The 16,311-nt window shown below is 38.7% G+C and overlaps 1 protein-coding gene across 3 annotated transcripts in view; it reads right to left on the bottom strand.

Moving 5' to 3' along the window:
* DENND3 (DENN/MADD domain containing 3) overlaps window positions 1-16,311 on the bottom strand; it is a 39,129-nt gene that overhangs the window by 12,614 nt on the left and 10,204 nt on the right. For all 3 annotated transcript variants that reach the window (XM_014965158.1, XM_014965157.1, XM_014965159.1), the window contains 9 exons: window positions 14,143-14,254; window positions 11,707-11,826; window positions 10,067-10,285; window positions 8,401-8,522; window positions 7,776-7,931; window positions 5,190-5,286; window positions 2,116-2,219; window positions 1,625-1,806; window positions 509-1,030 (listed from right to left, as the gene is read on the bottom strand). In XM_014965158.1, the coding sequence (XP_014820644.1) occupies window positions 509-1,030; window positions 1,625-1,806; window positions 2,116-2,219; window positions 5,190-5,286; window positions 7,776-7,931; window positions 8,401-8,522; window positions 10,067-10,285; window positions 11,707-11,826; window positions 14,143-14,254 (1,634 nt within the window). The remainder of the gene's footprint in view (window positions 1-508; window positions 1,031-1,624; window positions 1,807-2,115; window positions 2,220-5,189; window positions 5,287-7,775; window positions 7,932-8,400; window positions 8,523-10,066; window positions 10,286-11,706; window positions 11,827-14,142; window positions 14,255-16,311) is intronic.

The following is a 16,311-nucleotide window of genomic DNA, read 5'->3' as shown; positions in this document are numbered from 1 at the left end:
ATGATGACCATCCAAGAGGAATTTAACTGCAACTACCTGAATTCTGGATTTTGGCAGTTTATTTTTAACAGACTGCCACTTTGTCACATTATCGAGTGGTTTTACAACACAGAGGGATTTTCCATTAGCAATTAGGACAGTCCTGAATTCACTTTACTGCCAAAGCAGAACTGCACACCACCAGATCACAAAACCACCTCACCTGTACAACCAGAGAAACTGTAAATTGTGTGCCCAAATACAAGTAGCATCCACAATAAAAACAAGGAATCAAGTATAGACACTCTTGTATACATTAAATGTATTCTCCATAATTATCCAAATTAAATAAAACGGTCCATAAAGCTTACATATTGTGAGTTTTTAGAAGCCCAGAAATTGTTGAATAGTAATTAAAAAGAAAAACAACTGGAAAGAAAAAAATTCTTTTGGTTCATAAAAAAAGAAAAGGTTTGAAATTGTCACTGGATCAATGTAAATGGCCACTAAAAACGTATCTTATACCCACCTACTGTTAGGGCATCAAATAACCGATGTATAGTGTCCACATCTTTGACAATTCCAGATTCCTGGATTCGCTTCACAAAATCATCCAGTTGCATGTGTGTTTTTGGCAATTCAAAATTTTTCACGTGATCATCTATTTTCACAACTTCTCTCTGTTTTTCCATCACTCGACTTATCAGCTTCTTCAGCTCAGGCTTGCGGTCTGCTTGGAAACGCTCAGCAGGAGGCATGGTTTCCACTATTTTTCTTACAAGGTCAGTAGGGAAAATTCTCAAGTCTGTTTTATCCAGGTTCTCAAAGTCAGAAAGCGCGTTTAGTAGTTTCCCTTGCATCAAGCTAACAAGTCCCCGGAGGTAGAAGTACCTTGCCAGCAACACCGAGTTATCGGGTGGTAAGGTATTTATAGCTTTGCTGAGATGGTTGAAGAAGTCGGTGTAGTAGGAGTGAACACACTGGAACATCAGAGGAAAGTGAATTTCTGGGATTTTGAATGTACTGACTGATTTGGAGGGCATTTTCACAGCTAAAACCAACAAACAAGTACACTGATTAGCACAAGTAGTGAGTAAACGTAGGAGTAGCATCACAACCAGCCATACTACACACAACACAAAAGAATCCCCATCACTGCAACAGGCAATTGCATCACACCAAGGTCAAGTGTGATTACAGTTGTGATAGGGACATAAATACATTTCTGTGTCCACTGTCTTTATTATCAGAATATTCCCTAATCTGATAATTTCAGTTCTGGGAAGGAAAAAAACAAAGCACTGTTTCTATAGGACTTGCTTTGTGAAATGGTGATATGTTTAAAGGTGGAAGAGAACTGGACATAAGGTGGGTAAGGACCAAACATGGTTACTGACTCAAGAAGCAATTCTACAATATCAATTCTACTGTGAGCATTCAGCCTTTTATGACACAGCAAAACTTCCAGCAGGTTACAGGCTGATTTAACATGCAAGAAGCAGCACAGACAAGCCCTGGCTCAAAACACCCCAGCTCACTATTTCTTTCCAGCATCTGACTCTTCTTCTGTGAAAATTATTCAGTGATCTCACCCATAAAGACAACAGAAAAGACACCGTATTTGTCCAACAAATCCTTCCCTTACCAACGCCTGCGTCTATCCTTCGAAGTGAGGAATTTCTAGTAGGGCCCTCTGACAGCTTGATATCTTGCAGATTAGGCATACTAATTACCATACGCCTGTTGATCACGTACTGCTGATGAAACCGCTTAGAAGCTATTTTCTCCATTGTCAGTCTTCTCGGCGTATGAAACATCAAGTTAAATCTGAGAAAAATAATTTCAAAATTATATAACTAGCTTTAAAGTTTAGTATACATACACACAAAATTACAGATATTTTTTTTTTTGGTATTATAGTATAAGGTTACAATTAAAGTATCGATTTACAATTTCAACAGCCATGGCTGGACGTGTTCATATCACCTTTTTACAGTAAGCTCAATAAAATGTCCTATCAATTAGTTATATCTTATGCATAGATGACCTAATCTCTTAAAGATACAGTCAAAAGGAGTTTTATTACTGATATCAATAGAAGATTCAAAACCAGACCAAGGAAAGAGAAAACTTTACCTGTCCTCTTCAGACTGGGTACTCAACTCAAGTCGAGCGAAAGCATCCATCCTTCTGTTCAGACGAGCTTTAAGGAAAGAGTGAAACATGTAGGTCTCCAAAACCTGCAAGACACAAGCTGGTTAATCGTGGAGCATTTACAAAATACATTTTTATTAGCATGTTTTGCTTATTTTTATTCCCTTTACATATGCAAAGCTGAGAATTTCCGATTTAGCGATCACAAAACCAAAAACCATAGAATCATAGAAACATTTAGGTTGGAAAAGACCTTTAAACTCACCAAGTCCAACCATAAACCTAGCACTGACAAAACCACCACTAACCAATGTCCCTCAACACCATGTCTACACGTCTTTTAAGTACCTCCAGGGATGGTGGCACTTCCTGGGCAGCCTGTTCCAGTACTTGACAACCCTCTCAGTGAAGAAGTTTTTCCAGCTGCTCCTCATTACACGTCTTTTAAGTACCTCCAGGGATGGTGGCACTTCCTGGGCAGCCTGTTCCAGTACTTGACAACCCTCTCAGTGAAGAAGTTTTTCCAGCTGCTCCTCATAGACTTGTGCTCTAGACCCTTCACCAGCTCATTTAAAAGCTTCAACAACAGAAGAACTAACTCAAGTTTCCATTCATTTTCTGTACTTTCATATAAACTTACTTGCAAACAGTAATCTCTGACTGTATTTTCGAATAAAAATGAGGAATACTGAGCAAAACAGACAGTTTTAGCTACTGAAGTTTAACGGTGTATTTTCTGCCTATAACTAAGTGATGCTAATATTGTCTATGGTTTGCAATAGTCAGCTTTTCTCCTGGTAAACCCCCAAAATTGTTCCCTATTAAGGCAATTATCATGGTGTCATCCAGAAATAATATCCACAAGGTCAAACTGCTAGTTTTAGGAGCGAGGACACTGTAAAAAATGCCAATGGTGAATTAAAGAAAAGTGGAAAGCTACCATTTCCCACCATTTCAAATTTAAACAAGAAAAAAGCCAGGGTTTGAGGCAACGCAACGTGAATATTTGATAAACGTTAGTCCTAGGAGAGAGCTCTCAGAAAACTATTCCATTCAGAAAATCAGATGCAAACTTCATCAGCAGACAATATTTTTATAACCAGGAATTGTGTCTTTATGTTTATACAACCTCCAGCCTTTACAAACTTACTAAAAGGAAGACACCTACAAAAACATTAAGATTTCTGCTTTTCAGTATTTCTCCAGTAGATGGCACATTTTGTTGACAATTTTATGTACGGGAAATGACCAGCTGCAGGAACCAAAAGGGTCCTTTCTAATGGTTTTTGGAGTTCTCTTAACAGAATTCTAGATACCACCAGTAACTATTCCTTATTGTTATCTTCTAAGACATATTTGAAAGCAAACCTGGTATTTCAGTGGTCACTTGGTATTTACATGAGTCAACTGCTCAAAGCTCTTCTTAAATCTGCACATTTTGTTTGTTTGGTGTTAAGTACATTTGCTAGTGTTGCAAGCTTTATCCAACAAACATTTTTGCATCTTTAAGATTCATCCCACAGGTTGGTTAAACAAACTATAGCATCACCAAAGAAAGTGAAGACAATAATACTTTACTTTTGAGAAGCTTAAATAACAGTGTGTTACAGTTGGTTAGAAAACGGAACTACTTAATAAATTATCTGTTAAAAACTACTATTTCACTGAATTTTTAGAGTTGGAAGGGACCATAGAGATCATCTAGTCCAACTCCCCTGCTGAAGCAGGATTGCCTAGAGCTTGTCAGAGCATGTCAGAGTATGTAATGTTTGCATCAATGGGTGCAAGAAGCTGAGAAAGATGTCTTCAGAAATTAGGTATTGACCACAGACACTCCCAGTTCAGGGTAACATTCTTCCAAACATTTTTTTTTTTCATTTAACTAAGGTAAACTTTTTATTTGGTTAATAATCACGACGGTTAAAAAAAAAATAAATAAATCACAAGAGTTTGTAACTTTGGATTTTGGCTGCTGTGTCAAGACCAAGTTCTCCTAGAACACTATCGGGGGCTAGACACAAAGCCTTAGCAAATTCTGTTTCTCACATACACAGCAGTTTAGTTTAATTCTTTGAAGGCAAATATTAATTTAATCAGGTACAAAGAGTTTAATGTAAAATAACAGCAAGGATGAAACTCTCAACCTTCCCACTTTTGGGTGAAGTACCCTAACACTGCGAGATACTCTTGCAGGAACCTGCATACTCCTAATCTCTCCTTCTCTCTGCTCCTTTCCCTCTGTTTCCCCTATCTTTTTCCTTCCTTTCAAAAGATCTCCATCCTCCAACGGTCAGTGACAGTCTGACACCAAGAGCATGGAGAACTGCTCCAAATCCTACAGCCCAGTGACCAAGACACTCTCCATTTAACAAGAAAATTAAACCTACCCAATTACAGAACAGGCAGACTGATGTGCCACCACTGTCTACGCTCCAGAGGAGATCAGACCTGCATCCTTCATATAAACCTGGTTCCCTGGATACACTGGGTGAAAACTGAGTCATTTTTGAGCTTCAGCAGATCAAGATGACACTAACGGAGGGATCAAGCTGATCAGGGCAGGTGCAAAAGGTGAATTCTGTTTGTATGGGCTTGTATGGAAAAACTCCCCACCCCTACAGTGTTTCAAACTCCAAATCTAATAAACTGAGTTGGCAGAAGGGCTAAGAAAAACTAAGTGGGGGTTTCAGGTTCACAGGCTCACCAAAAACTCACCTCTACGGATGGGCTTCAGTCCAAACAGTCTGGACAGGAGCCTGTGCTTAAAATACAGTTTAGATGTGGCTTTACTGACTATCTGCCACAGGTTAATCTCACCCCCAAGGAACTACATTTAATTTGCTCTGGAATTACATAGTACCCTGCTCTCCAAAACGCTGTCTACAATTTTATCTCTGTATAGTAAATAAAAGATATTTGGTGAAGCATTCTTTGAAAGTCGGTGGTTAAACAGCACCACAAAGACCGAACTGTGACCACTCTATTACTTTTTTGGCATTAATCCTAAAATACAGATTAACAACAGAGAATCACAACATATTTAACACTGAATTTACCTTTTTGTAAAATGGCTGGTCGCCGATCGCCCTTGTTTTCAGAAATTCTTCACTGTTAAACACTCTGTATTCATAATTTAGATGGTCTTTCACCTCCCTGGAGACAAAAATAAATAAATAGGTAAATATGCTTGGAGATTTGTAAGCAAGCTGCACTTTTGCCATAGCAGCACCCACTGGTACTACTAGAAATTCGCTGCAGCATCAGAAGGCAAAATAGAAATATGCTGCAGTATCAGAAGGCTTAGTTTTAATTAACAAGTCTGAGTTACTGAATCACAGAAAAAGAACGGAAACTCTTTTAAGAAGTAAGACTGTCTGCTGCCACTATAATTTCAAATCAGCAAATTCACTTAGAGTCTGTGGGATCAATTTTAGTAACCCACAGAGGAGTTTCTATATGTTTAAGTCATGACTTAGGCTACAATTCTGGAATTATATTTACACACACAGTTCCTGAATCACACACGACCCATCTGGAGCACTAAAAAGACAAGTTTGCCCATCTACATCAGCAATTTGAAAGATGTGATCTGATCTCACACTGTACAGGAAGTATTATAGATTACATAATTTTTGCTGCATTCTCAAACTCTGCTCATAAAGCCAGCAATAACTGGAAATTGCGTTAAACTAAAGAGACAGAAATATTGAAATAAAAGAGAAAGCCAGTTAGAGCACTGATGCATATTTCAGTATATGCACGGTCCCGGGAGGCAGCAGAGGCCCTACACTATCCCTGGAAAACCAGATGTCAATAGTAACTTCTGTGCCCTAAAGGTGAGCCAGAAAAAGTTGTTTCAGGAGCAGAAAGTGGGAGTTTTTCATAAAAAAGCTGTTCTCTGAAGTGAAGTCTGGGTGTAAGAAATTATAAGTTATTTAAGCTAGTTATGTGCAAGTGGCTGAAGTCAGGGCTCCTTTTATTATTACATCCTCATTCATCTACTCGTGCTGAGTATTGAGGAATGAGAAAAAAAATATGAATGAAGAAAATAAGATTCAAATCTTAGCTCACCAGCTAAGTACAAAAGGGGAATCTGGTACCCATGCAGAGATCTGACAGGTCTACACATATTGTTTGCCTTTCATAGTTCAGTGATAAAAGCCCATTAACAGTTCAGAAAAATAGATGGCTAGTAAAAGTATATAGTTCTATATAATTTAGCATTGTTTGCTTTAAACATGAAACCTACACACACAAAAAAATACTACAGGGCTTCACTGAAGACAGTAGGAACTGGCAGCACAATTGCATCAGAGATTTTACTTTCCTTCACTCCTGGACGCTGGTAGATACAGCATTAGAAGACAGAAGAAACAAGGCTGAAAAAGAGAACAAAGAAAGAAAGTTTGAAGGAAAGGAGAAAGAAAGAAAGAGAAGAATCAACCCCTTTGCAAAACATATTATCTCTTTGAGAGCAAAGCATCTGCTCATTTTTTGTAGCATTTAGTGCGTTAAAGAGTTCAAGCTGTCAGCAGGAAAATGCATTTCTCCTCATCTTTATCAGGAACATATTGTTGCCAAACACTGAAATCCACCAAATCCCACAGCGGTAGCACATCAGGTTGGAAATGCATTTCATTTTCCATCTCCAGCCATACAGCCTGCTCTATCCTCCATGCCCAGCAGCAGTTTCCCCCCCCAGAGGGCCCGGCCACTTGTACCAAGACTCCCTAAGCTGCCCAACATCAGTGAGCAGGTTAACAGACACCTGGTATTTGGAGTACAGAAATTAACCTAGAGAAATTAAGCCAGCAACTTCAGACTGAAAGTGAAAGGGAACATTCATGTAAGCAATTTGGTAGCTGATGCAAAGCGAGCATCATCTCCAGCAAGAGGCAGGAAGGAACAGCTGGGGGTGGTTATTTGCACAGCTCTTTGCAGACCTTCATCCATACAATCAGATCCTTTAGAAATATCACGTAGGCCGTTTCGTTTCCATGGTCAAATATGTAAATGTAAAAAGAAATGAAGAAATGAAAAGAAATATGTGAACCAGCCATCCATTTGTGCATTTTTTTTGTTCAAATCACGTACCACACTTCCATTCCTTCCCCAAGTAATAGCAGGATTTACAACCAGTACCCAGACTGGTAAGAGAAAGCAACTGTGGGTATCAACGCATCACATTAGATTAGGAACAAGGAAAATTAGCATAGCTAGACCTTTTTCTAGAGAAAAAAAACACACAAACCTATTCCATTATTAAAATGTCAGTGCCAAACACACTCAACACCCAGAATTTCTTGTGCTGACACTCTGTCCTTGAACTTAAACATCTCCTCTCTCTCCTTCATGCTCATGTGGTTGCAATCTCCAGGTATCTCTCACCCATTCTCAGCATTTGCTCCATCAGCCAAAACACACCCAGGTGTTCTGAACTCCCAGTCCTGCCCTCAGCTCGTCCCAGCTTGAATTCATTCTCCTCTAACAAAAATGACCAAGACTGTGTCTGTTCCCTCACAAAACTTTATAGATATTTTGTAAATCTCTTAAGACAAAATAAAGAGTATTTTCAGTGACAGTGGAAGTGTCTTCACCAGCACCATATGGTCTTCTAATAAAAAACCACTATATCCACTGACCTAAAGATATTAACAATGAACTGCAAAGTCGTTTGCTGAATTTCTGAATTCAGTTTCTGTTGCCAAGCTCTTCTGCGCGTTTGGAGTTCACCAAGATCCGTGCTGGCCCGGAGATGGCAGAGCTCTAGATCATAATGCAGCTGGAGACTCTCCACCCTACGCAGAGAAGAAAATCATCAAGTTACATCCTACCACCACTGAGTTCTTTCATACCTTTGAAAAAAAAAGTCGTTTAGGCCTCAACACGTCTTCCAGCTTGAGAAAGCTCAAGATTGATTTGCAAGTGTTGACAAGCCAACAAGATTCCTGGGAATACCTCGAGTGCATATAAATCACAGCACACTCAGTCTTCTGTGTAAAGAACTGTCAAGCTCAGAGAATAACCAGCATCAGGAATAAAAAAGAAACAAGCATTCTAGGAGTTGCAAAAAAAATATGGTTATGATTTTGACTGCTTAAAGTTACCTGTATAGTAACTAATTGGCATTTTCAATTTTTCCTTACCAAGTACAGTGGGTTTTATATAAATGAAATAATATAACAAATAATACAAAATGAAAAGCTTAGAAAGGGGGTCAAGCACGATTTCTGTGCTATGATAAACACAACTTCAACATCTTTTTACCTTGTTATGAAAGTTTCTGCCGCATGTGCTGGAACATCTGGAATTTCAGTTTCCTCTGCTGTCATTTTTGAATGTGTAATGTCTCCATTATCAATATTAATTAGAATTAAGTCTTCTGCTTCCTTTTAACAAAAGAAAATAGAATGACTGCAAATATACTGTAAAACCATTTTTGACTTCGTTATATAGTTCTCAGGCAATTAATTATTTCACCAAGAAGATAAAGCAAAAAATTATTGACTTTTTTCCCTCCCAACTAGAAGATCATACAGATAACTAAACAATTAATTTCAAGAAAAACAGATGTCATTAAATTGATAGATATTCATCTCTGTACACAAACATTTGGTAACCTAATATGCTCTTCATACAGTATTAAATTAATACTGGATCTCTAAGCTTATCCTCAAAAAGGTACACACATGAAGATACATACAAAACCATATATATGTACTCAAAGAAGCTCCCTAAAAGCTCATTTGCAGCACCTAATCCTGTACTTACCCTGTGGGGTGCCTGGGAGAGGGAGTGTTTATATATTGAGAGTCTCAAACACGTGCTAACGGACAAAAAAAAAAATCACCCGGAGGTAAAGCCCTTGCTGATCCCTGAGTTTGCAATTTTAATAACCTTTAAGATTAGATTGTAACACAGTATACATAAACAAAGATAAAATCTTTCAAATTATATCAAAGTGTGTTTTCTAATCTGTAGTTGTTTCTGATAGTGACATCATCTTACTGCTAACAAAAAAAATTTAAAATTATCTATTTCATCTTAACTTAATTCTTTGCTCATTTTGGACTTGACCAGAACCGCTTCACTTTGTCTTATAATCAGATGGATTAATCTGATATAAATTTACACAATTTCTCTGCGTTTGGTTTCAAAGACTCAAAGAAAAACTATGCGACACCCTCAAAAAAGTATATTCACATTAGCCCTGCCCTAGAAGCTGAGTTTTTCTTGAATCTTTTTAGGCAACCAAAAAAAGAGGCTTCGCTAAGTAAGATACTGAAAAAAAGACCCAAAAAATCTTAGCAAAATTGTGAGATCATGTTCTTTACATTTTCTTTCTTATTTTATTAAATATGTAACTCCACCATGGGGAACAGCAGCATCATTACAGGTTTTTTTTTTCAAGCACATGCTCAATCTTAACCCAGCTGCCTGGAAAAGGCACCTATTTTATCTCACAAAACTCTGAGCAAAATAGAATCTCACCAGTCTGAAGGGAAACTATTTGTACTATACAAATGACACGTAAGTAGAGTTTTTCCCCAAATGAAACATGAACTCACAAAAATCAGAATATTATCCTGCAAAGAAGAGAAAGGTAAGGGATACAACAAGATTTTTCCAATAAGCCAGGGGTCACATCAATATGGTTCCATCACTTTTCATTTCTTCACTTCTCACACACCTAAATAACAAAAGCAACTTTCTAGATGCATGGAATCAGGGAGTGGTTAGAGTTGGAAGGGACCTTAAAGATCATCCAGTTCCAACCCCCTGCCCTGGGCAGGGACACCTCCCACCAGACCAGGTTGCTCAAAGCCCCATCCAGCCTGGCCTTGAACCCCTCCAGGGATGGGGCATCTGAAAGAATTAAGGGGACAAGCGCACTAAAAGTGAACAGAAAAAGGTAAAATAGTCTAAAACATACCATGCTAACTACTTCAAAATGATCAACATGACATCCCATAAGAAAAGATGTCGGGGCCATGACAAAATCCAGCATATGCCGAGAGAGAATGGGCACAAAAGTGTGTTGCCACTGAAGAGGATGAAGGTACAACATAAAGCATTCAGCAACGAGCGTCAGCCGAGCCCAATCAGAAGAGAAGAAAACTATTCTCTGCTCAGTCAAGATACAGGTCATAATCTGGAAAAAAAAAAAAAAAACCCAAATGTTGAATGTTTATGAAGAGTTATATCCAGAACATACTAGATACGCACAAATATTTTATCTGCTTGCAAAACTCAGCCTCCCAAGTTCTTTTTTCTAAAAGCCACTTTATGTATTTACAAACTGATATAATGGTCCACATAAGGACTCTTACAAAACTAAGAAGAGAAGAAAACACAGAAGCAGGGACAATTAAAGTGACAGCAGAAATCAATGAGAGTTTTGCCACCAGCGTCAACGAGGCTAGGATTTAGGTAAATTACTGAGACCCGTCACCTTTCTTTAAAGGTATTAGACTGTACAATGCCTGTTAAAAATACCCACATATAAGCAAAACTGTCTTTGATGATGAACACAAAGACTCTCTAGGTTTTAGACATCTCAGCTGAACTTCTAGACTCTAGCTAGTCACATTCCTCTCAGTGCCACTGGAGAGCAGTGACTTCCCAGAGCAATCCAGGAAGCTAACTGGAGATGTCCACCCTTTCCCACTGATGGCAGAGAGGGACCCAATAGCAGCTAAGCACCAACCTCAGCACCTCGACCTTAGGTGGGATGAATTCAAGCCTAATGCCATAAGTGGGACATCTTAGCACATAAAGCTCCATTCTCCAGATGTCCCAGTTGCAGAGGACCATTTAGAATTTGAGATCGCTTTATTCATAACACGTACATGTGGGCAGAAGCCCACATGGGTGGAAGAATGGCTACATCCAAAAAAAATAAGCCAGTATTGTCTGCTTTCAGGACTGAGGAGGTTTACAAGCAGCCCTGGAAAGAGCCTCTAATCTGCTCTTTTTAGAGAACGTGGAACCAATAATACCAATGACCTTGAACAACGTAATTTAACTGCACAAGTGGCCTCGGAGCAGGGAGCTGGATCAGAAAACCTAGAAAGGATGCTCCAAACCAAAATTATTTCTATGAGACATTGAAAAAAAATTCTTTGCAAATAGCTTTTTGTATTTTCTTGTCTTTCTACACCATTTACACTTCATTTATATTAGAGCGCCATCTGCTACCCATCCAGCCTGCAGGTCCCTTTCTTACCTTGTAGAAATGCATGTAGTAATTAACAAGGATTCAATACAAAATCTGTCAATCAGCTTGGGCATTTATATTTTAAATTATATGCTTAAGAAATTTAGCATCTATTGCTAAATCACAGGTGAAATAAATCCAATATGCCTTAATCTAATCTGACCTATGAATAACAGAACATCTTACTAGAAAGTGTCTTTTATTGCGCCATATCTCTAATGCGCAAACTAACGCTATTCTGAATTCCTGGGCTTATATAATGGTTTTGTGGTGACTAAACATCTTGATTTTTCTAAATCACAAATTACCAGTACTGACAATCTCCAATACATTTTTAAAGTATCAATTAGTTTTACCTGCAGCACCTGCTTTGGCTTGAAACACAACAACGGAAGATGAAGATCCAAGTCAATAATTGGACTGTCCGGATCCTCTCGTGAAGGAATTATTATTTGAAGTGGTTTCATATTAAATACCTGTAATAACAGATGTTTTCCATTTACTTCCTAATGAAAATGTTTCCACAACACATTTAATTCAGGATTGTAGTTCCAACTACAACATATTAACATTAATTGAGAGTAAGAAGACAGATATTTGCAAACTGCAGAAAACTGAAATAGAAAGAGAGGGAAATATTAAAAGACGTAACTAGTTTGAAAAACTAACATGGACTTTGTCTCCTTTCATTCTCATACGTTGTTTAGACAATAAAACTTTAAAATATATATAAATATTCTTTTAACAGAATTAAACTTGCTTTGCTATAAGCGTAATAAAATAATGGAATTTATATTTGTAGATACAACTGAGAAATCCAAAGTATCGATAAAATTAATACAGGAAATAGAAAAAACAATGAACAAAATAACTGAGCACAGGTGCTCATGTTAAAAAGACAGATCAAGCCAAAATGAACGAGCTCTTTCAGTGTTTCAAATACTCCAGTTCAAATACTCCGGGGGCCAGATCCTGCACGTGCTCCATATTTCAGCACTTTGCAGCTGGCTCAGCCAACCATTCAGCCAATTTCCCAGCGATGCTATTTTTGACTCTTCTCCTAACCCCTCGTCCCAGGGTCAAGGAAAGCAGCTAAGGAGAAGTCCACAGCTGAAGCACTGCTTCCCTAGAAGCCATTTCTGTGCTGAAATCACTGACTTAGCTGACATCTATCTTGACTTGGGAAAGGTTCTAAAGAAGAAAACACAGCCCCTACATCTCAGCTTCTACACCGAGTACAAATGCAGGCAGCAGCTAATCCAGAACATTTCATCTGCTACACACTGTTCTGCTCTTCCAGAGTCATTCAGACACAAATAATAAAAATAAAACAAGTCCAGAGCTCTCAGTGTTGTTCCAGCAACTGATTTCTTTGGCCAGTGCACTACTTCTCAGTCACACCCCTGTGTGACCACCCAGAGAATCACACGAGTGTAAATCACATGACAGGAACTTTAAAGGTTGGGGGGTTTTTTTGTGTTGCTGGGGCTTTCTGAAGCTATAGAGGATTATAAGGAAACGGGAATAAGCTGACAGTCACACTACAAACTGCACCTGCCCATGGACTTAGTCCAAGCAATTACATCATGCCATAAAACATTATGACTGTCAGGATCATATATTAACTTAAATATCAGGTTTTCTTCCCTGTGAAACCGGTAGCAGAGCTGGCTATTTCTTTCTTTCCACGCTCTTTATTTACAAAGAACTTGGAAGTTTATTTTCCTTAACTTTGAGTAGAATCAAATAATGAAAAATCATAGAATGGTTTGGGTTGGAAAGGACCTTAAGGATCACCTGGTTCCAACCCCACTGCCCTGGGCAGGGACACCTCCCACCAGACCAGGTTGCTCAAAGCCCCATCCAGCCTGGCCCTGAATTCCTCCAGGGATGTGGCAGCCACAGCTTCTCTGGGCAACCTGGGCCAGTGTCTCACCACCCTCAGAGTGAAAAATTTCTTTCTGATATCTAATCTAAATCTCCCCTCTTTCAGTTTAAAATCATTACCCCTCATTCTATCTCTATACTCCCTGAGAAAGAGTCCCCCTCCATCTTTCCTGTAGGGCCCCTTCAGATACAAGAAGGGGATATAAGGTTTCCCTGGAGCCTTCTCTTCTCCAGGCTGAACAACCCCAACTCTCTCAGCCTGTCCTCATAGCAGAGGTGCTCCACCACTCTGATCATCTTCCTGGCCTCCTCTGGACCTGCTCCATCACTCAACCAAGATGACAGCCATGAGCACCCACATCAGGCAGCCTGTCTCTGTATCAGACACAAGATAGGGAGCTCCCACACTTTGGCTGAGGGATAGTTAACATGATTTACTGGAGTTTATACATGTATATTCAAGGAGATGGCAATGGCATACTGTTCAGGTGAAAGTTAAGCTTCCATTCTTATAGAGCAGTTACAGACTGGAGCTTCCAGCCACTTCTAGGAGAGATTATGTGGGCTGCCCCCTGAGAAACCAAAACCCACATCATGCTGTCCCCAGACCTACTCAGGCATCATCTCAAACTGTAAATAGTTGGCATGAGCCAAGTAGTTCCTGGAAGAGTATTAAAAATTGGTATGCCAGTGCTCAAGCCTGCACCCTGGTCACACCATTATTTCATATCCTAATAACACATAACCTTATTTTCAAAGCACAGGTATTGACATCAGTTTTAGATCAGCAAGTAAAGTCTCTGATGTGACAGTGAAGAATTTCCCCCAGTTTATAGAAATCAACATCTTAGTGCTTTATAAAACATAATGTTAAAGTAATTATGAAATTCAGCATCAGTAATTACCAAGTGGAGTGGTCCTGGTGGCGGGCTGGGTATTAAAAATAATTTTGCTGCAAATTCTTTTACGTGCTCCTCAACATCTAAATCCTTGAAAGGTCGCAGCTGTACTAGTAAGCTGAAATTAAATTACAGAAAATTACTTATAAATAGTAACATGCAAACAGAAAAAAAAAGCCATTTTGCTGATAGCTTAGAACTATTAAAAAAATATTAAGAGCAATGAAGCTATTATTCCAGATAATTAATTTCTAATTTATTAGATACTTTAGGTGTTCTTTAATTTTAAAGATGCTGCTGTGTCAGAAGCAGGTTTTTTCACATAACATACTACTGCATGGTATATATCAGAGGATGCAGAGGGCACACTGGGTGTCACAATGGCAAAGAAAACCTATAGGTGAGACACAGCTAAAGGAAGTGTCTTATAGAGATTGCTTGAGGAACGAAACACCCACAGCTGCAACGTGGTGCCACGGTGTTTCTCCCACCCCAGGCATCAGACATCAGCCCTGGGATGGAAATCAGAGGAAAAGAGAGTTGGTTGGGCTTAACTGCAGAGGAATGTGAAGCAAAAGCCACATCTGGGGTAAGGCCCAGGCCTGCATGAACTCTTTGCTATTGTTTCTACCCAAACAAAGAACAAATACAGTTGTGCAAATCTATCAAATGTTTCTATTTTAGATCTATATCCCCTTATCCGCGTCAAAGCCACAAAGGTCATGCAGTTTATATAATACGCCAGATCACTTAATGAACATTTAAACATACATGCTATTAAGATTGCAAAGCGTTAAATCCAACAGCATTTCTAAAGTTGAACAATTAAGAAGTTAGGTATTTCTAGCCAAAAGGGTATTTTGTTCAGTACAAGATTCATATGCATGTTTATAAAAAAAAAAAAAAAGGCAAAAAAAAAAACCAAAACAAGCCTAAACCTTTACAAAATCAGAAATTTAAGCCTGCAAATCTATATATACAGAAACTAGGAACTTTATGTGGTTCTATTCTCTTTTGAGGGTTTTACTGGTTTCCTGCAGAAGAACACTCACTCTTCAGAAAGTGGTCTAGAAAGCCCTGAGTAGTTCAAGAGATATATTAAGAGTCCAGGACATCATATTTGTGTATAGCATTTGGATTCCAGAATAAAAATATTCTGACATGTATTACTGAGCTTTATTTGCATTAATGAGACATTTAAGTTCACTAAATTTCCATTTGGAAATTGCTGTGGACTGAGTACTAGACATGTATCCCCATAAAGACCATCAGCTGTTCAGGGGTGCAGAGAGGGCAGAGGGAGGGGAATTTAAGAATTATCAAAGAAAACCAGACAGTACAGTCAGCATTTTAAACAAATATGCTGTTCGCACTTAGTAACACCTTAGATGTGGCCTAACAGCATAGGTAGACCTGCTATTTAATATATTTTTTTGAGACAAAAAGCAAGTATCAACAACATCCAGTAAATGTTACAAGAGAAACAACCAGAGCCTGATGCTGAAAAAGCAGCAGATGCACAGAAAGGACAGTAAGAGCTCCCTAATCAGCAGACTGTGCCCATTAATGCCATGTAATAGCAGCTGACAGCTCGGCACTCCAAACGTCTCCTGAAATAAATGAAGTCATCTCTGAAACGTTAAAGCAGAGAGCTAAGGAGTTTATGAACCTTCCATTACCTCTATTAACTGTCCACAGACAGATGTTTCAGAAAGCAAGAATATCTAAGAATAGGCCCTTTGTATTGCCTCGCTGCTGGGAGCTATTTGCAGGCTTCCACCTTTTCTCAAAGCAGCTGAAAGGACTCATACACAGGTTGGAAGATTTACGGTTTGAAAGGAACCCATTCACCCATCCAAGACAGGAGTTCATCCAGAAGGAGATTACTGCCAGGAATATTTCACTTTTCATGTAGTGTAACAGATTGAGGTAAAACTACCTGTTGCAAAGTGCCAAAACCTCTCAATTTAAAACTTGAGCATTTTCAAATAATGATGTAGAATAATCCAACAGCCACAGCATTGTAGAAAGGTCTAGATGCACATCTGCTTTCTCTGGGGAGAGGCAGACACACTCCATTCAAATTGTTCCAGATTTGGAAGCATTGTTTGCTAGTAATATGTGAATTAGTTATAAAATTAATTAAAATGAAGCCCTTCATTACTGTGATGAAAG

Source organism: Calidris pugnax, unplaced genomic scaffold (genome assembly GCF_001431845.1).
Source record: "Calidris pugnax isolate Ruff unplaced genomic scaffold, ASM143184v1 scaffold41, whole genome shotgun sequence".
In the NCBI taxonomy this organism is placed as follows: domain Eukaryota; kingdom Metazoa; phylum Chordata; class Aves; order Charadriiformes; family Scolopacidae; genus Calidris; species Calidris pugnax.
The sequence above is the reverse complement of the archived record's forward strand: the minus strand, read 5'-3'. Positions and strand labels throughout refer to the sequence as shown.